The sequence below is a fragment of the Lonchura striata genome, chromosome 24 (assembly GCF_046129695.1).
Source record: "Lonchura striata isolate bLonStr1 chromosome 24, bLonStr1.mat, whole genome shotgun sequence".
Taxonomy (NCBI): Eukaryota; Metazoa; Chordata; class Aves; order Passeriformes; family Estrildidae; genus Lonchura; species Lonchura striata.
Window position 1 is genome coordinate 2759482 of NC_134626.1, and position 20800 is coordinate 2780281.

The 20800-nt window shown below is 38.9% G+C and overlaps 1 protein-coding gene across 3 annotated transcripts in view; it reads left to right on the forward strand.

Moving 5' to 3' along the window:
- The window catches only part of PRKCZ (protein kinase C zeta), a 41352-nt gene extending 21493 nt beyond the window's left edge, over window positions 1-19859 (forward strand). For all 3 annotated transcript variants that reach the window (XM_021529866.3, XM_021529868.3, XM_021529867.3), the window contains 13 exons: window positions 939-1070; window positions 2153-2234; window positions 2439-2491; window positions 4485-4673; window positions 7074-7171; window positions 10057-10143; window positions 10787-10922; window positions 11386-11473; window positions 12151-12270; window positions 12756-12835; window positions 13387-13476; window positions 16279-16394; window positions 17190-19859. In XM_021529866.3, coding sequence (XP_021385541.1) covers window positions 939-1070; window positions 2153-2234; window positions 2439-2491; window positions 4485-4673; window positions 7074-7171; window positions 10057-10143; window positions 10787-10922; window positions 11386-11473; window positions 12151-12270; window positions 12756-12835; window positions 13387-13476; window positions 16279-16394; window positions 17190-17277 — 1359 coding nt within the window. In that variant the 3' untranslated portion in view covers window positions 17278-19859. The remainder of the gene's footprint in view (window positions 1-938; window positions 1071-2152; window positions 2235-2438; window positions 2492-4484; window positions 4674-7073; window positions 7172-10056; window positions 10144-10786; window positions 10923-11385; window positions 11474-12150; window positions 12271-12755; window positions 12836-13386; window positions 13477-16278; window positions 16395-17189) is intronic.
- The last annotated feature ends 941 nt before the right edge of the window (window positions 19860-20800 follow it).

Below are 20800 nucleotides of genomic sequence, written 5' to 3' on the forward strand. Positions count from 1 at the left end.
GCATCTGGTGACCGCGGTGTAACAGGCAGTGCCTGGGAGGAGCAGGCTGGCACTGGGGCTTCGGAACAGCTTTGGGAGGTCTGTCTGAGCTGGGCTGGGAGCAGCAGGGCTCCTGTGCAGCTGCAGGGTGCTGGGCAATGCCTCAGCCTGCTGCAGGCATGACTGGAGAGCATTGGCAGCCAGGGGCTAACGAGTGAGCTTTATATTGGCAGGGTGAGGAGGGATCGCTGGGCCTGGGTGACTCCTTGGTGTGCAAGGATCTCAGATTGTTGTTTGACCATGGCAACATACACTGGAACCATGATTTCAAAACCTCTCCTGTTAAAGTCAGCAGCAGGATGTCTGGCTTCTGCATTTGCCCTCATTTTGATTTAATTCACATGCTCTTTTCTTACATATGTAAAAATACCATAGGTTTCTGATGCTCAGTGCAACACAGAGGCTTGATATCAGACATGATTAATGGGTTTTAATTATGCAACTGTTCTGCCATTGTTAAAATGTACAGGTGTAGATGTAGAACACTTTTTATACATTGTCTGCTTAACATTTTGTGCCAGTGTTCTCCAACACAGTCAGTTGGGTGCTTCTTATACATAATTGTGTAGTACAGACTTCTGGCAGTTTTGTTTGGGTGACCTCTGTCAAAACCTGAGATTCTAAATAGACTTGTTCTCTAAAAGTGATGTGCTAATGTCACACTGTAATGTGTTCCATATGCTTGAGGTATTTGTTTTCCTAACATTCATTTAAAAAGAACTGCATTAACTGAATTCTGGGTGTGAAGTGTAACCTTCAGCTATTATTGTAATTCTGGACAGTCTAAAATTATTCCTGAACATCTGTTAGGTGACTGGGATGGGCTCTTGCTGCTCGAGAACTGCTCACTTCCATCAGGGGTTGATCCTGGCATTGATGATGTGCATTGTGGCTTGCAGAGAGCGTACTGTGGCCAGTGCAGTGAAAGGATATGGGGGCTCGCAAAGCAAGGCTACAAGTGTATCAACTGCAAGCTGCTGGTCCATAAACGTTGTCACATCCTTGTCCCACTGACCTGCAAAAGGCATATGGTGAGTGTGTGTTCTGGCCAGGGCTGAGGGGTGCCACTCTGGCCTGTGCTGCTGTTGGTAGATGGGTCCTGAGTAATGAAATGGGGGCATGGCTGTGGATTTGTAACACCTGGGAGTATTTGGGTTTCAGTTTTTGTGGAGGGCAAGCCTTTGGACTGCGAGCAGAAAGAAAGCTTGTGATGTGACTTCAGTGTGCTCAAGCTTGAATTTGACTTCTCCATTAGACACTGACAACCTCAGAAGTTATTCCTTTTAGCCTCTGGGAATGTTTTAAGAACTGATGTAATTTCTGCACTGCTCTTTTCAGAAAGGCTTATTGCTTTCCTGTTCCTGCCACCTCAGGTTCTCCAGTACTGTTTCTCTTCCTTTCCATGGCCCTCAGTCCATTGCCAATGCTAGTGTCTGTCCTAGGCTTTAAACATCAAAATATTTACACATCTGTGTATCTGAATTTTAGCCCTTTCCTGTATTCATCCCCAGTATTTCAGTGGTGCTTGTATCATGGTTTTTGTGACTTAAAACTTAAACCAGTATTTTTCTTTGCTGGTATTGTATGTGACTTGCCTTGACATTACCAATTCTTGCCAATTACTTTCTTCATGCTGCTGTATTTCCTGGAATAGTCCTACTTGTCTGGGGAATGAGCCCAGGGTTCAAATGCAATATAAAATATCTGTTATTGTGATCTTCACTAATTTATGCATAATGAGCAACAATTCGTGTTTTTATTAAGCAGGAAAGGAATATGCCAGTGCTCTAAATGGAGTGTGTAACATCATGCTGAAGTGTTTACTTGGTTGTAGTTTCATGTGAAACACTCAGAGGTCTTTAAGTAAACTAAAATTTTGAGCTTTGCTGTAAAATAGAAGACAGCCAAGCATCTATTGTAGCTGCAGAGAATGTCTGATGTAGCACTGAGGTTTTGGTAGGCTGCTTTTACCATGCATTACAAAATATCAATATTTGAACGTGTAGTCTCCAGAATCCAGTTTTAATTGTGGAAGAGGTGAGGATCTCATGGAGTTTCAGGCTGGGGCTGCATGCCCAGTGGGGTTTGTTTGTGTGACCTGTGTGTTTGGCAGGATTCGGTCATGCCTTCCCAGGAACCTCGCTTAGATGACAAAAACGATGAGGCTGATCTCCCTTCAGAAGACACTGATGGAAGTGAGTGCTTTGTTACTTTAGAACCCCTCATTTTGCCCTCATTTTTTCCTCTTCCTGTTTACAAAAGTGGAAAAATATGGTCAACTGTCTAGTGATATTGAAAGCAAACTGGCCATAAGCTACTTAATATCTTTCTGTTTATTGATTTTGAAAACTGTTTCAGTGAAGGCCTTTATAACCACACTATTTTGATTTCTTTTCCAGTTCCCTACATTCCTTCAAACCGGAAACATGACACCATTAAAGATGACTCTGAGGTATGTTCTTAAAATATTTTTACAATTTGTATTTATGTACTCCAAATCACAGAACGAACTAGGTTGGAAAAGACCTTTGAGATCATCAAGTCCAGCCTAATCATTCAACTTTTTATAAAATAGTTGAATATTTGTTCTGCGCTTTCTGCTGCCCTTTTCAAAAGTCTGGGGTTTTTTTCTGAATGTTGATTTTTTTTTTTAAAGCATTTTTACAGTATTTTTGCAGATTTCTTTTCTGTTAAGCTGTTGTCTTGCCACTCATGATCCAAGATACCTTTTGTTTTCTCACTTCCATTTGTTGAAATAACAGTGATTTAACAGAGGGTTTGACTTTTATGGTCCTTACAACAAATGCTGGCTTTGCCATTGCCTTGTCTGCTGTCCCTAATGGATGCTCACCCTTTGTCATCCTCAGGCTATTGCTGTGGAACTTGGTTCAGTCTGGTAATCCATTAACTACCCAGCTCTCTGAGAGGGTTCATATAAATAATACTGAATACAGCTCTTGTGGAAACACAAGTGGAATAACATATGCTTAAACTCTTTTTTCAGGTCTTTTGTAGAAGATCTGACTCAATCTCTGCACATCAACAATGTTATTCCTTTAGAGCAGTCTGAAAACTCTGAATGTGCTTCAATTCTAAAGGGCTTAAAGACATTTATTTTAAGAATGCTTCTAGCATGTTTAAAATAAATAAGATGCACTCTGCAGAGCACTGGTAGTTGTTCTGATGTTCCCCTCTGAGCAAAGCTGCACCTTTCTCCTTTGCCTCCACTACAATGCTTGTCACTACCATTCCTTTCACACTTGAGTAGCTCCTGCTCCTGGGTGACTGCCTTATTTTCAGTCATGTAGCTACAGATTTTTATTCAAATTCAGAAATGGAAGGGTAAAAATTAAAAACACATCAAATTTTAACCACTGGCTTTGGCTGTGGTCAGTGCTCATGTTTGTGTTGAAATTGGGTAGGTGCTGTTTGCTCAACTGTCCTGAATTACACTGCTCTGATTGTCCCACCTTGCCTTTGAGCTGTACTGAAATGATTTAAGGTATCCTACAGAAAGGAGTTGCTGTTCTGGGAGCTTTGTCTAGAATCTTTAAGCTTAGAGCAATCTCTTCTAATAGCAGTCAATCCTAGATCAAGATTCTTTATATAAACACTTTCCACAGTTCTGTAGAATGCTGATCTGTCTGCAAGTACAGTAGTGTGAGGTCAGATAAAAATAGGCCGCAGAAGTGTGTCAAAGCCTTGGGTGTATTGGTAAAACCTGAAAGTCCAAGTACCTGCTGCATTCAGCTTGTTCAGCTGCTCCATCTTCAGTCATATGTTTTCACATCTAATTCCAGCAAACAGCCAAGATGGTAAAATTTCTCTTTTTTAAATAATTAATTTCAAAATAACCTTCTTCATAGTGGAATATTTCCTGCAAATTCTCAGACTTGAGAAACCGAGATCCATTTCTTTGTATACCCAGGAACCTGTTAGAAATCTTAATTTTCATTAAAATTATAGTGAGCTGAACACAGACAGTTGTTGCCTAAACTGAAACCAAGACAAGTACATGCATTAGCAAATTAGTGATTCCTTATTCATCTTATTTTTAGATAGCCTTTATTAATTTGTGCTGTATCAGTCAGAGTATGAACAATGCTCCTCACTTTGTACAAAGGATACAATGTCCATGGCTTGAGGTTCAGGAATTTGGATAAACCTCATTTCTCAAGGCACTGCCTTCTGCTTTCTAGCAGAGAATATGAAAATGATTAGTTGGATGAACTACTGCCTTGAAAAAATCAGTAACTTTTAGTTAGAGCAAACCCAATGGAAACCAAACATTTCTAAACAAATGTGTTCCAATCAGCATCCAGCCCTGGGTGCCAGTGCCAAGCAAAGTCAGCAAATTCTGTCCAGTGCTAAAAGATCTCTCTGCTTTAATAGTTACTTACTATGGAAATGTCTTCAGTTTCTAGCATCTGTTTCTTTTTATACAGGATCTCAAACCAGTCATTGATGGAATGGATGGAATTAAGATTTCTCAGGGGCTTGGACTCCAGGACTTTGATTTAATCCGAGTTATCGGCCGTGGAAGTTATGCCAAAGTTCTTCTAGTTCGGTTAAAAAAGAATGATCAGATTTATGCCATGAAAGTAGTGAAAAAAGAACTGGTCCATGATGATGAGGTAAAAGTCTGTGTTAATTGCATTCTTTTACTATAAAAACTTACTATGCTTTAACAAAAAACATTCAACTAAGCAAGAAGCTCATGATTCAGACAATTTCTCTGGCAGAAAAGTTTTTCTGACTTTTGAGCTCATTTGTCATCAGCTCTGCATGAAGCACCAAGATGAAATCTGACAGAAATGTCCCTTATTTTAATAACAACTAACAATTACTAATAGTCTTGCTAGAAATCATGTATTAAACATTCCAACCTGAATGTGCTAATCTGTAAGTGATAAGGTAAATGGGGTGGAATTTGTGCACTTAATTTTGAAAGAAAGCAAATGTGTTGTTCCAGGCAAAAGCATTGTCTGTGTGTCAGAAAAGGAGCTGAAACTTTGTTCTTAACTCATGCTGGCAGAACCTATGTGCAAAGTGACTCAGTATTCTGAAATATTTCTTCCATGAGTTCAAAAATTATGCTATTGCCATTTGAGATCCCTGTGTTTTTGTCTGCCACAGAAATCTGCTGCATTTCTCCATTATTTTCAAAATCCTTTAGATTTTTTTTTTAATATAAGATCTCAAATGCATGAATTTGGGAGGAAAATTGAAAATTAAAAAGGGAAAGGTTTTGGTTTTTTCATCCTTTTCCTATAATACCCTTTTTTGGAAGTAGAATGTTTGTGCAAAAACATCGAAACACTATTTTAAGTGCTCTTTGTGTTGGTAGTTTCAATCAGTTGCTCTGTCATCTCTGTCATTATCCCAGAGGCTGGGCTTAGTTCTCCTAAAATCCTTTGGCTCTCTCCTTTATTTGATGTTTCCTTTTTATGAACCAAGATGAGGCTGTTGTGTGGTTTATTTACCATTTTCCTTTTTAACATGTGTTTTTCCAAGAAGGTGGGAGCCAAAGCCAAGTCCTGTTTAATGAGTTGTGCAGCTGTTTGAGAAGCAGAGGTAGATGAGAAGACTTTCTGGAATTGTAGCTCTCATAATTACATAGAAGATAGAGCTAATTGGTTTTTCTTTTCTCTAAGATAGGGTGTATAATGAAATTCTGGGAATTGATAGGAAATTCACTGAATTCTGTGAGTGCATGAGATATTGCAAGTAATGGTAATTTCACCTTAGAAGTGCTCCACAAAAAAAGAAAATCAATTACATAGCAAGTAGCAGCATGTTTAAATTAGCTGTGCTTTCCCAGGGTATGGCTGCTGGAGAGAAGTGAAATGGAGGGAAATCAAATACCTGGGCTTCTGTTCATTTTTGTTAAGCTTAGTTTAGTTAAGTGGAGCACTGGTATAATCCTAATGCCAAGTGCACTAATGAAGAGTTAATTTAAAGACTATTAAAGAGAAACTCATTTAGTTAAACCAAGAAGAAGTGGGCATAGCTAGTGCTTTATTCAAAATCGGATTTTTGGCTCTGGATTTTGGTCTGGACTCAGGTTTACCCCTCCAAGGTGATGTGTCTTCACAAGGGTACACACACAAAACCATTTATTTAATTGAATGGTGACAGTTCTTGTTTCCTCTGAGACTTCAGTGTCAGCATCCATCCCTGACAGGAAGGTCTCATTTCAGTCTCTCTATTTATTGTCTCCAGATTGGTTGGGAAGCTGGGAGTATCAGTGGTAAATGGAGAATTTTTAGAACAATTATAATTCTGGTATATTGGCAGGGTCCTGCATGTTTGCAGGGTGGCACATGATCAGTGCATTGCATGAAGGGTGAATATCTGCTGCTAAACCCAGCTGTCTGTGATGTTAAAATTGTGTGTGGTTATATGAAATAAAGCTTAAATGCTTTGTTAGCACAGCTCTGAGTTTTGCAGCACTGTGCCAGTATCATGTAAACTGTGGTAGGTTTTTGTGATGTGGTTTTGCACTGGGTATTCAGGACTTCTCCCTGTTGAAGGATTAAAGGTATCTGTGATGCTTTTAATTATTTTGGCTGGACCAACTGAGCAGCTTTTTGTAGTTTTAATGAGTTAAATTTCAATTTCAGATGAGGAGATGAAGTTCAGTTCACTTGAACCTTTTAAAAGCTGGAGATTCACATTGCTTGTGTTACTGGCATGAGCTGCTTCAGCAGCTTTGGGATCATTTATCTAAGAACTGAATTTATTTCCATGCAGTAGTGTGAGCAGTTTATCAAATATTACAGATGCATTTTATTAACAATACTTTACATTTTGTGCATGCCTTCCTTAAATGGTTAAATGACTTCTGAATATATAACTGTATGACAATGTGTTATCATTTTCTCCAGATTTTAAGGGGTCCTTGCCTTTCTGAAGAACAAAGCAACAATGCCAGTGTGTGTAAGGCAGGACTGTGATGTTCACAGGTGTTTTTCTGGGAATACCCACAGTGGTTATCCAGCAGGAGTTCTGATTGTTCAATTACTCTGTTTCAGGATATTGATTGGGTACAGACAGAGAAACATGTGTTTGAACAGGCATCCAGTAACCCATTCCTAGTTGGTTTACATTCATGCTTTCAAACAACAAGTCGGTAAGAAAGATATGAAATTATTATTTTTTTTTTTCCTAAGAATCTTGATCATTGTGTTAAACTGCTTCCCCTAAAGCAAATGTAACCACTGCCATGACACAGCCAGGAATTTTTGGAAGGAAGCATCAGCATTGTCAGGGATTCAGTGGTGCAGTTCTAGGGGGTAGCTCAGGCAGGGGTGTGGAGAGGAGTGTGATGTTCTGGGGCAGAGCTGAAGGGACAGGAGGAGCAGTCCTGCCTTCCTGAGCACAGCCCTGTGGAACGGGGAACACGGAGCTTCCCAACTTTTACAGCAGCTCCTGCTGAGCAGGCCAGATCAGTTCTCAGCAGTTCACTGTTCCTAAAGAGCCTGAGAGCTGGGCTGCCCAGTAATAACCTTTTAATAATAATATAAACCCCTACCTGCATCGTGGTATTGTTACCTAGGAGGCTTAAAAGCCTTTAGCACATATCAAAGCAGTGTGTGATTTTGAGAAAGTGCTTATTTAACTCTTAACTTAGAAATACTAATTCTTTCCCCTGTGTGCACAATCCAAACTGGATTATTTGCTGCTTATTTTGCAATTGGAATATGAAGAAAACAAGAACTTTCATGTCCCTGCCTGAGTACGTTACTGGGGAATTGGGATGTGGTTTGGGATATTTTTTGTTTTCACAGGCACCTGGTTGCTGTTACACTTTTATAATACCTCATGCCATATATGTCATAATCAGAAAATTGTCATTCTATCCAATTTACTTGCAGTGTAGAGTGCAAAGTCTTAAGGATAAATGACTGGGAAATCCATGAAAACTTTTTGTTGCAATGTGTATTGTCAAGTTTTAAAATACAAAGGCATGCACTGTACCTTTTCTTCAGTCCCCAAAATTTCACCTCCCTAATGGTTAGAGCCAGAGGAAATCTTCCTAGCAGGGAGAACAGAGATGAAGGAGGTAAAGGAGCTGTGTCAGTGTTCTGAAGGTACATGGACCAAGGAGTGTTTGGAAGCAGGGAGAAAGAAATCAAGAATGATCTCCAGAGGTTACTGAGTGAGGATTTGACCAAAACAAACTTGTCAGAAAAATTAAATAAACCTTTAGACAACTAAGAAACTGTTGGGAAAGGCTCTTAAGTTAAACCAACATTCCCAACCACCTTCTCACCAAGTACGAAGTAGAATTGTACACCGGATACAAAAATTCAAGTGGTCAGGCAGGGTGAAGTATTGAGAAGGATGGTTCTTGTAACTACTGAAACCCAGAAAAAGGCTGTGTCAGCAGCAGGATCCTGTGCATTCCTCTTTGGCAGCTCCACTGACAGAGCTGAGGAGCAGAAATAGGAAAAAAAACCCATGCTGAGCATAATCAAAGCTTTCTGTATTCCTGGTGTATCTTTATGAGTCCTGCTTTTCCAGCCCAGCTGCTTCATGCAGTGAAACTCTAGTTTTTTGTTGGTAACTTCAGCCATTTGCCATGGATATAACCATAATGTCATGAATTCACAATTTGATGGTAGCTGTAATGTTACAAAATCATAATTATGACCTCATTTACATCGAGCAGGAAAAGCACAAAACTGATTCCAAGTGAATTAATTCATCAACATCAGATTGTGTTAAGTGGCCCAAAGAAAATGAGTTGTAATAGAACGGGTTGTGACAAGGGTACTAATGGGGGGGAAGTAGCAAAAAATGTTCTTCCTCTTGAATATAGTTTTAAATAAGTTTTTAACACAAATGTGTACCTAAATGTGAGGCTAATTGATGCTGTATGTAGCTGTTCATTGTTTCAGATACTGATGATGCTTGTTTCATTATTGTAATAAAATATATGCCCTGGACTTGCCCAGAATTGCCAAGGATGGCAACAAGCTGAAACCTCCATCCTGTGAAACTGGTGGTGTTTCAGTAAATCCTTATAAACCCAGCGAGGCCTGCCAATTGTGAGACATGACTTGACAAGGAACTTGAAATTGCAAGTTCTGAATGGTGATCAAACATTGGGGGTTCTAAATAGGATAGGAAAGCTGGAAGCAAAAAACCTCAGGAGTGCTGTAATAAAATACTCATGGCATTGTTATGTATTTTGTTTGCTGCTTATTTAATTTCAGTTTAGCATTTTTGTTCTTGTGGGGAGGCCACTCGGAGTCCTGCCAGCTGGATCTTGTCCAAGAGATTTTCCTGGTTTAAGTTTTAACACTTTTTAAGTGTTTCAAATTAAGAATCATTTTCCAAAGAACAATAAAATCACCAGCTAGAATGATGTGAGAGACTGGAGCATGTGTTCTTCAAATGGAATGTTTTGCAGTGTGTGGATGTGTGGAAAGGAGCTTTCAGCTCATGGAACATGAGGTGTACAAGGAAATGCTCCTCCCTGGGACAGCCCAGCCTTCCCCAGCACCTCTGTTCCTGTCCTGAGCTCTCTCTGACCTTGGCAGCATTGCCTGGATCATATTTTCCCAAGGATGAAAGCTCTCCTGCAGGCTGTAACAGAAATCCTTCTATCTGCCCAATTCCACCTGGATCTCTGTCCCCTGCTGACTTTTCTCTAGAGTGGAACAGCCTGGTTCAAACATTCTCCAGAGGAAAAAATGAGCCCAGAGCTTCCATCTGGTGCCTGTGTTGTGTACAGTGTCATACTTATTTAATTCATATAATTATATGTGAATATAATTATTAATTATAATAATACGGATAAAGGTGGCAGCATTTAAATAAAGGGAAAGTTCCTACATAACATACATCAAATAAATGCTCTCTTTTGTCCCTCTCAGGTAGCTTTGTAACTGTAAGAAATCTAGAGGTTTGAATCAAGAGTGAAACTGAAAAAGGCTCAGATGGGAAGAACAGCAACAGCTTTTCTGGAGAATTTTCTTGGAGTGAATTAATTGTGTTCTATCATTTCAGATTGTTCCTTGTCATAGAGTATGTGAATGGGGGAGACCTCATGTTCCATATGCAACGGCAGAGGAAACTTCCTGAGGAACATGCAAGGTATTTCCTGACACAGGGCACCTGTTTGCATCTCTTCTGCTGATTTATGGACTTGGATTCTTAAGTTTAGAATGCTCTGCCTGAGAAGAAATGTAAATTTTATTTTTTGAAGGATATGAATATTTTTAGAGAGCAAGCAGTTCATCAGCAGTAGCAGTTATTCCAATTTACTCCTTTTTATTGCTTCATATTTAGGTGATGCCTCTTTGATCTGTTCATGGTACATGTAATATTCTACCTAATTTGCTCTGATGTTGAAATAATACAGTGTTAGTGGGAGAAGATTGAAAATCCAGTTTGCATGGCCCTGCACTACACAAAATTTCACTGTCACTCTGAATAAGAGGACAATAAAGATCTTCCATCTTGCTGTGTGGAATTTTCAGAAAAAAAAAATCCATGGAATAAAGAATAAATATTTTCCTAATCAGTAGAATGAAAAAAAAAAAAACTATCTCATTTTTATTTAGGGAGTGGTCTTACAAGAGGTCAGTGTCCTTATCAGTAAAGGTAGCTTGGGTTTTTTATGCTATTGATACATAAAGGTTGGCTGTAAAATGATGTTTTAAGAACAGATATTGAAATTGCTTCAACTTTTGTACCACCTTAATGCTAATATGAACTTTCTCCTTCTTAATTTCAGGTTTTATGCTGCTGAAATTTGTATTGCTCTAAACTTCCTACATGAAAGAGGCATCATCTACAGAGATTTAAAACTGGACAATGTTCTCTTAGATGCAGAGGGTCATATCAAATTAACGGATTATGGCATGTGCAAGGTAGGATTTTCCTGACCTTTCTTCTGTCACTCTTAGAGAACATTGAGAAAATTCATCTTTATATTAACACTGGTGTTACTGAGCCCAGAATTTGGTTGTGGAATTGGAAGTTTATTCTGAAAAAACTCAACTGTTGACTAGAGCCACATTTGGAACTGAATTGTAATAGAATTTATTTTCCCTGACATCTATTTGAAAAGGACTTCCAAACTGTTTAACTGATTTTTAAATGTATCTGTAATTAGTAAGCAAAATATTGTTACATACATGATATAACTCATTTCTAATGAACTTTACTGAAGAGAAGCTGTGGAGTCCTAGGCCATGCTGAGCACTATGAGTATTTTTTTGAGACAGGAAGCTCTTTACACTCCCTGAGTAACTTGGGGTTTTAAGTCTAATTAAAGGAAATACCCAGAAAAGGAGGTCAGGTTTTAATTTATGAAATGATTTCTGCATGCAGGAAGGTTTGGGCCCAGGTGACACTACAAGCACTTTCTGTGGGACACCAAATTACATTGCACCAGAGATCCTCAGAGGAGAAGAATATGGTAAGTCATGACTAAACAATTATTCTTACAATAAATATAGCTATAGCTTGGTTCAAATACAATTTTTTGACTTACACATTTCTATGTTCATATATAATAAAACTTGAGTACTTGTTTAGAGTTTAATTTTTTCCTGAAATAAAGGGTTTTTTTCTCTTCTAATCACTTATTTCAGCTTCTTTTAAATCATACTTGGCCTGAAAAATATTTATTAAATGATACTGTAGGAAAACATTTAAATTGCAGCTTTGCTGCCTGCAGACACCTCTGAGTTCCCCTACATTTGTCACCCCAGTTGAGAAAACTCAGACTCGCCCAGTGCTGGTGTAAATCATGTCAGGGATTTCAGTATGTCCTGAGGTGACTTTATGATGCTTGTATCCCCATTTGCCCGTTTAGCCCAGAAATTTAATGGGAATTTTATGATGCCCATTTGTCTGTTTAGCCCACAAATCAGTTTTCTACTTTTCTCCAGGGAAATATTTTCCTGACCTGTTGAGGAAGGGGTCGCTTGAATCTGCTTTATAGAGGAACCCCTTCAGAAGTTCTCTCCCAATTTTGCCCTAAACCAGGACACCAAAAATGCCCTAAAACCAGGCTATCAATCTTGATTTGTGTGAGAGAGAAGGCCAAATCCCCAGAGTGCTTCCTGAGAAAGCTCTGTGTGCCCCTTGCAGGGTTCAGTGTGGACTGGTGGGCGCTGGGGGTGCTGATGTTCGAGATGATGGCGGGGAGGTCCCCGTTCGACATCATCACTGACAATCCAGACATGAACACTGAAGATTACCTCTTCCAAGGTACAGCCCTTGGGCTTTGGGTGGTTTTGGGGGAATACCAAACAAACGGGCAGCTTGCATAGCAGAGCTGGCGTTTCCTTTCCCAGTGTTACCCCACAATGCTGCCAACTCCATAACAGGCAAAACTTCCCTAAAGCAGTTCCTGCAGTTCTGTAACAGAATCTGTCATGTTCTTCTTCAAGGGCCTGATATAAAATCAATTTTTGTTTAAAATCACACTTTTCCATATACTGAGGACTGAAAGATTTCTTTTCTGTTTACAACAAATAATGAAAGGTGATGAAGATAACATGTCCCTGAGGAAATCTTGCCATGTCAATTGAACAATGCCTTGAGTTCCTGTAGCTCCTTTTATTTGCATTATTTAAAAATTACTTTATCTTCCATTTTCTAACTGGTACCATACTGAAATAAGTGTTTGTATTGAATTCATGGTCAATGTCACAAACCAAAACCCAATATTGCTGTTTTTAAACCTGTCACAGTAATTCTGGAGAAGCCAATCCGGATTCCAAGGTTTCTTTCTGTCAAGGCTTCCCATGTGTTAAAAGGATTTTTAAACAAGGTAAGTAACATTCTTTTATTTTTAGCATCTGAAAGCTGGAAGTCAGAGCTTCCTGTTGAAAGTGATGCAGTTAAGAAGTTAATCTGCTTGCTATTCAGAAAATCTATAAAACCATAGTATCCTCTATGTTAAAAATCCTACTTAGACTCAAAATTACTGAGGGAATACCACAGCATAGGCATTTGATGTTCAGCTAGGTGAAGGCTTTTAAAAAATAACTGTAGCTTTGTTTATAAACTCTTTTCTGTAATACTTACAACTCATTTAATTAAGCTGATTGAAATCTGAAGAACCGTTACCATGAATGGAAAGAAGAAGGATATGAATTATTTTAAGAAGTTGTAGAAGATAATTTAAAATTAAGTTTCAGACAGATTTTACTTACCAAAAAAAAAAAACCCAAATTAAGCATCCCTTGCTAGCCATTGGGTGTTTATCCCAGCAGAGTTTGCACAGTCATGGAAATGCTGGAGTCATCTCTGTGGGCTTTTGGCAAACGTGGGCTGTAAGTGGCTTGGAGTGTGTAATTCCAGTGTCTGTGTTTTCCACAGGATCCCAAAGAAAGGCTTGGCTGTCAGCCCCAGACAGGATTTGCTGATATCAAGTCTCACACGTTTTTCCGCAGCATAGACTGGGATCTGGTAAAAATCACTCCTTGTGTTTCTGGGTGTTCAAAAGGAGCAGTTCATGAATTTATTAGTTGTGTGCATATGAACAACCCTGCTGCAAACAGGGAAAATGAATTCTGGAAATGTTAAAGCAGTGGTCCTAGTTCATCAAAACCTAGCTGAATTTACCAATCTGTGACTCCTAAAATCAGTAGGATGATTCAGGTGGGTGTCAGGGTTTAGTGATCTGAGGAGGAGTGAGCAGGATCAGTCCCTTTTGTCAGGGATGTGGCAGGAGAGCAGTGGGGTTATTTATAAAGGGAATCTGATTACAGTTTGGATATTTTCTTTAGTACTGCTGAGGTTGAGGGAGAGTTTTGGTTCATGATGAAGAACTTGGTTTTCAGTGAGTTTTCAAGCAAATATTGTATCAAAATTGGGTTTTTAAATCTTCTGCTACTTGGTAATTGTGTTACCTTATGTCTTCAGTGCAGAATCATCCCAGAAATGCCATTATAAGAGTTATTGACACTGTTTTTAAATCTCCTGCTACTTGGTAATTGTGTTACCTTCTGTTTCCAGTGCAGAAACCATCCCAGAAATGCCATAATAACATTTATTGACATTTCAGCAGTAAAGCTGTAAAGTCTGAAGCGTTTCCCTGTCAGCATTACATTTTTAATAGGTAGTTAACAATTGAAAAGTGTGTCTGTAGTATTTCCATAGTCTGGGAAGGCTGCAGGGAGTGTAGGAAGAGGCAGCACTAACATGAAAGAGTTCAGATGAGAGAAAGCTGCACAGTTTCATTTTCCCTTTGAAGCTGCTGCTCTGAATTTCATTGTAACATTCTTCAGAGAACACAGTGCAGAAGGAATTGGTGCTTTAAAAGACCTGCTGTTTACAAAATTATCCTAGTAATGAGGGCTGTCTTTAATTTTATCAGATACCCCTTGCTTGGAGTTCTCCCTTCAACCTTAATGGGGTTTCTTTTGGTTTGTTTTTGGTTTGGGGGTTTGTTGTTTTGCTGTCTTGTGGTGCCCCAATGCAGCTCACCTGGAGGTGTGGAGCAGAACATCATATCCTGCAGTTTTTGCTTTGCAGTTTTTTGAGAGAGGGAGAAAGACAAGTGTTGGATTTGTATTTTGTTTATCTGTAGAAAAAACTCTTCATCAAAATTGGTCACAATTTATGCTGATTGAATTTTTACATTTTCTAACATATTTTTATGGCTGAAAGCTTTAATATTAAATCCCTATTTTTTTTAAAGGGAAGATTTAGGTGATGTGTTTTGTGACACAGTTAGGACAGTACTGCTCAGGAGGATCAACATCAGAAAAATGTGAAGTTAAATTTCTAATAAGTTTTGGCAAATCTACTCAGGAAAAAATGAGAAAATACTTGGAAAGCTTTTTTAGTTATTAGAATCTCCTCCTCACTGCCTGCATTTCAAGGAAAACATTTGGACTTAAAAGCTTTTGTAAATCTTTTCAAGTTGTAACCTAAGGAAACGAGTCTAACAGCAACTTAAAACTTGTTCTGTGTGAAGCTTGAGCTAAATGGAAAAATAAATATAGGGAAAGTGAGCATACAGCCCAGGAACATTTTCCTGGTGTTAGTCATCCAGAGTGTGGCACAGCCAGAACACTTGAGATTGCTCACTCTGCTCTAGGATGGCTCAGCAGCATCCAGGGCAGTTCTTTTTTGGATTGTTTTGGGATATTCAGTTTATTCTTACCTCAGTGCCTGTTTTATGGTGTTTAACCATTGTATGCTGGAGTAAGAACTACAAAGCCAAAGCTACTGTTTGCAGTGAGGGATTTTCTAGAGCTGCACCACGTTTTTTTCACTCATTTTCTCAAGTTAAAGGCTGCAAGTTCTCTCTCTGGCTGATTTAAGAGGGCTTTTATGATGTACTGAGTTTAACAAAGGAAGAAGTCTGGTGTTTAACCCCCTGTGGAATAATGCCTGGCTATTGGATGTGAGTGTGTGGCAGCAACTCACAGGGATAGTCCTGCCACTTTGTTTCAGTTTTTAAATATTCATTTTGCTGATTCCTTCATGTTGCCATTCTTGTTTGGGAGGAGCTGATTATTTCTTCCCCACAACTTTGATTTCATGGTGCTTTCCCAGACCTGATCATTGATGGGATGTTGATATGTTAATGCACCACCCTGTGATAGTTTCACAATTTCCTCCTATCTCCATCTGTACTTCCTGTGCTCTTCCCTGAAACCTGAAATCCAAGATTTTTCTGTGATTTATTCCCTGCTTTGTTTACTCTGTACCAAGCATCATGAGAGATCCTGGCCTTAAAATCAGCTTTTTATCTGATGTTGGTAATACAAGTGATCATTTTGGTTAGTGGTAACAACTACTCGCTCTCCTCACAGTTACCTGTCCTAAGTTAGATTTTGGAGATCTGTAGCCTAGACAGTTTATTAACTGAATATAAATGTTAGAATTAGAATGTTGGTGTCTGTGCTACTATGAATTGGACTGTGTGACAGATTGCACAAGATGAGGAAGAAAAAAAGGTCAATTTCTCAGGAACAAAAGTAAATATTTTGTGTTAACTGCTGTATTGCAGCAATGTGGGAATTTATCAATCCTGAGTCTAATCTACCAATTTAGAAAAAACCTAAAAAGCTGAATTATTTGTGGATTTTTATTTTAACATGCAGAGCAATAACTGTATTGCTTGGCTTGTAGGGTGTAGTACTTGGTATTTTGATGTTCCTTCCCAATAGCATTTACAGCAGTTGGATTTGTGTTTCCTGAGGGATGCTGTAAGTCCTGCACACTGTAATTTTCTCCTTTCCCCCACGTTTTGGGCAGCTGGAGAAGAAGCAGACGACGCCCCCGTTCCAGCCGCAGATCACGGACGATTACGGCTTGGATAACTTCGACACGCAGTTCACCAGCGAGCCCGTGCAGCTCACCCCAGATGATGAGTATGTGCTGCTCTGCCCCAGTCCAGCTGCACAGCCAGGGACTCGTTCATAGATTATCTCAAAATCACTAAGACACTCTGTGTGTTGGTGTGCTTATTTTTTTCTTTTCACAAATGGGACAGGACTGCTGGGCTTTGAGCTTTCACTGCAGCATCAGCCTCATTACGTGGTTGAGACAATAGCAAGATGGCAAAAGCTCACGTACAGCCAGCAGCAGCCAAAGATATCTTTGACAGAATTCACAGAATCCCCAGGTTGGAAGAGACCGTAAAGATCATCGAGTCCAACCCAGCCCCAACAGCCCAACCCAACCCTGGCACCCAGTGCCACATCCAGGCTTTGTTAAACACACCCAGGATGGGCACTCCACCACCTCCCTGGGCAGCCATTCATCACCCTTTCTGTGAAAAGCTTTTTCCTAATATCCAACCTATATTTCCCTTGGTGCAGCTTGAGACTTTGTTACAGAGCATCTTAAAAACCTTTTAGCCAGTAGCTTATTGGTAAAGCTTACAGACAGTTGTTTTAGCCAATTACACATACACCTGTTTCACACGTTCACTTGTCTTCTTTCTATTAACAATACACATTACACCATTATTAAGCTTAAAACCTTTTACTATCTTGCTTCTCAAAACCATTTCCTTCTTACCATTTCCCACAACTATGTACTTGCCATTAGAACTTAGTCACATTACAGTAAATTTAAAATTCTTTGTCATGCATAAGTTATTATATGATAGAAGATTGCCCTGTGTTCTGATAAACTAAACACTTCTCTAATTTGTTTTTCAGAGATATAATAAAGCGAATAGATCAGTCAGAATTTGAAGGATTTGAATATATTAATCCATTGTTGCTGTCAGCAGAAGAAACAGTATGAAGGAATGACCTCGTTGGGGACAGTGTGAATGACATTAATTTATCCTTAACTACAGTATATGCATGTGAGGCTGGGGACTGGTCACTTTGGATGGAGACCAATGATCTAAAAACAAATTTGCTGCTGAAAATCAAAGAAGAGAATTATGATTTTGGTGGGTGTCCTCTGCCACTTAGTGATGCTTAAGTTCTGGGCACTGACACAGCTGGCTTCATTAATGAAGGAATTTGCATTTTGTGCCTGTTTCATGAAGGATTGAAACGTTCATTGCATCCCTGCAAAAGGAGATCATGAGAAACTTTGAGATTCACACACTTTCTACAAACATTTGATGCAATGAGCTCCCAGTTGAAGAGTATTACAGTGTAACATCCTGAAGAATAAAATATATTACAGTGGTGTTGAAGCTTATTTTTGATGCCTTTTTTCACAAGTGGTACCTGTCTAAACATCTCAGATATATTTAAAAGGAGTTGTGTTTTATTAGCAATCAAAACATAAATTTGGGTACAAGATTTAAGTGCCTAAATGGATAAACTGCATTGAAGGATTATTGTGTATTTGGGACATTCTTACACCTGGTAAGTTCTGCTTGTTAATATTAAGAAAAATTCCATCTGAAACATACAGTTCACAGCTGCAGCCTGATGTTTAGTTGCATTTTTACAGAATTTGGAATGCAGAGTGACTCAGTGAGATTAATTCCAGATTAGAATTTACGGTATCAATTACAGAATCTGTTGTCTTAAACTCCAAATTTACCAAAATGTAGAGATTGAAGAAAACTAAATTTGCACACAAAGAATTTCTGAACATACTTAAGCAGTGCCTACACCTACAATGATATTATGTTGTATATTAGATTTTTGAAAAATATTTTTATCAACAATACAAATATTCAGATGTAGAGCAAAAGCATAGTAAAGCATAGCCTTAAAGTAGTAAATCTCTAGAATAACCATAAGATAAAATCCACTTTCCTGATAAAGCACACCTCCTGCTTATGATAAACTGTCTGCTTACAGTTGCTCAGTGTGCATTAATAACTAATCATTCTGCAGCAGAGAATGGGATCTTTCAGCGAAATGATTTGCATCGAAGTAGTACAATTCTTTTAATGGCAGAAAACACAAATACCTAAGAAATTGGAAGAAGCAAAAGACAACTGTGGAATCCCTTCTGGTGGGAGCTGAGGGGAGCCAGGGGCAGGGGAGGACTCGGCAGCGAGGCTCTGCTGCCTCGGGCCGGGCTGCTGTGGGAAGGGAAGACAAACCCCGTGCTGGCATCTCGCCTGGTTGGGTGTAAAACACAGGAGAAATTGTGACACTTTCACTTTCTTTACATTAACCTATGGTTTTCTCAGGGTACAGCATTGCATTAGGTGCTGAACATGACATCTTTGGGATTCACATCCAAGTCATGAGGTGCTAGGACCAGACTGCCAAAACATTGTTTGAAATAGTCAATTAATCATTGATTAACAATCTAGGTTTTGTATCCCCTCCTTAGCCACAATTATGCAGACCTGTGGTTGTTTAGTTCTATGAATCCCATTCAGGTTTCAGTTGTGGGTTTCTCTGTTGGACTGTAGCTTTTCATATTCAGCAAAATGTGTTTTAATCAACACTAAATAATTTAACTAGTAAAAAGTACTTGCCTCAAATGCCTGGACTTTAGATACTTTATTATCTACTAAAGGCAACATTACCTTTTAAATGTAATCTGACATTTTGTTTAATTGTTCCTTTTTCCCCTTTTCCCTCTTATTTTATTTCCCCTAAATAATTTCCTGTTCAGTGTTTTCAATTCCCCTGGTACTAAAGCTAATCAGTAGTGATCAGAGTGACTGCAGGCAGCTCATGAATGGAACTGTGACAGGTTAAGCTGTCCTTTGACATGCCAGGGCATGGAACTTTAAACTGGAAATATTAGAAATGTGGGTTGGGGTTTTTTTTAACCTTTTTTTCCAGGTTTCAGAACATTTTGGGAGGGAGGGAAGGAAGAATAGAAAGACACATTTTGCTAATCAAACATTGTAAAGACTTTGATTTTTATTTAAGAATTTACAGGCATTTACAATGTTGCTGTGTTGCCAAATAGTTTGCTGGGTACGAGTTTGGTTGCTCATGTGCAAGTGTTTGAATAATATTCTGTTCACGATGAAGGGGAAATTTTTTATATAAAGTACTTGTTTTATAAATAAAAGAAAATGAAGGATGTAATTAAATGTGTGGTTTGGGAAAAAAATCCTAATATATTACAAATGGATCTGGTAATGATATATAGTTGTCTTATTTGAAATAGTAAATGAAAATTCTAGCTAATTTAATGATTGTAAAACAGTAAATATGTTCTTGTAGTTTTGTATAATTAATTAGTTGGGATCTTTGCTGACCAGTTTTAATTGTGCAGAAGATGGTATACTAATCCATAACAGCTGAGATCATTTATATTCTTGCACATCTATTAAAGACTTTAATGAAAAAGTTAATAAGACTGTTATTATTTCTCAGTGAACTGGGCTGTGTCCAACCTCTGAAACAGACCCCATTGTAAATTAAATCTCAAGGAGCCTCCCTGTATTTTTGTACTGTACTCTGTGTTTATTCTCTGTCTGGATCCCAGCTCAGCTGCAGGTTTTGAGGCCCAGGAAAATACACCAGAGCAGGTTGGTGATCTCGCCCCAGCGTTTGTGGTTACTGAGCTGTCACTAAATGTCATTTATTGTCACTCCCAGGCTTAGCAAGTGTTCCCCTGCTCCTCTTGAGACCAAAGAGCAGCTGAGCTCTGAGCCCCTCCCAGCCCCAGCAGGCTCTGGGCTGTTTCCTGCTCGGAGCCCTTGATGGTGCAGCTGGTGCCAAAATCGGCTCTTTTGGCTGTGTTAGATCTCGCTTTGCAGCTCAGCATTGTGACACTGGCAGAAGTGTTCCTTCTGCAGCCTGATTAGCCCAGTCATATTAATTACCTGTTTTAACACTGATACTGACTTAGAAGCCTGCACTGTAAGGTTTTAAATTAGCTGGGCTCCTTCAGAAACATAAAACCCCCACACCCTTTATTTGGTCTGGGCTGTGTGTTTTTTCTTAAATAGCTACACTCCCAGGATCAATTATACAATATATTTTCTTACCTAGGTATTAAAACCACAAAAAGGCCCTGCCAAATTCAAATTACTTTTTAACTGAGTTTATTTTCATAGATTATGTGTTTAGAAAAAAAAAAATAGTGAACTTTTGGATGAGAGTAAGTAACAGTTGTCTTTTGCTCAGCTGCTTTCTTCTGTCCTGAGAGATTCAGAACTCTGGTGCATTAGACAAAGCTTGAGAGATTTCCAGTAGTGCATTTTTTCAGGAGCACCAAGACTCATTTCCCTGGGGCTCTCTGGGACATCCCAGAGCACCATTTTCAGAACTAGAACTACTTTATGTGCATTTAAGAGGCTTTAAAATAACAAAAACAAATAGGCAGCTGACACTTATCTTTCTGTTGAGTTACTGGTTTAAGTCAGAGACAAGGATGTGCT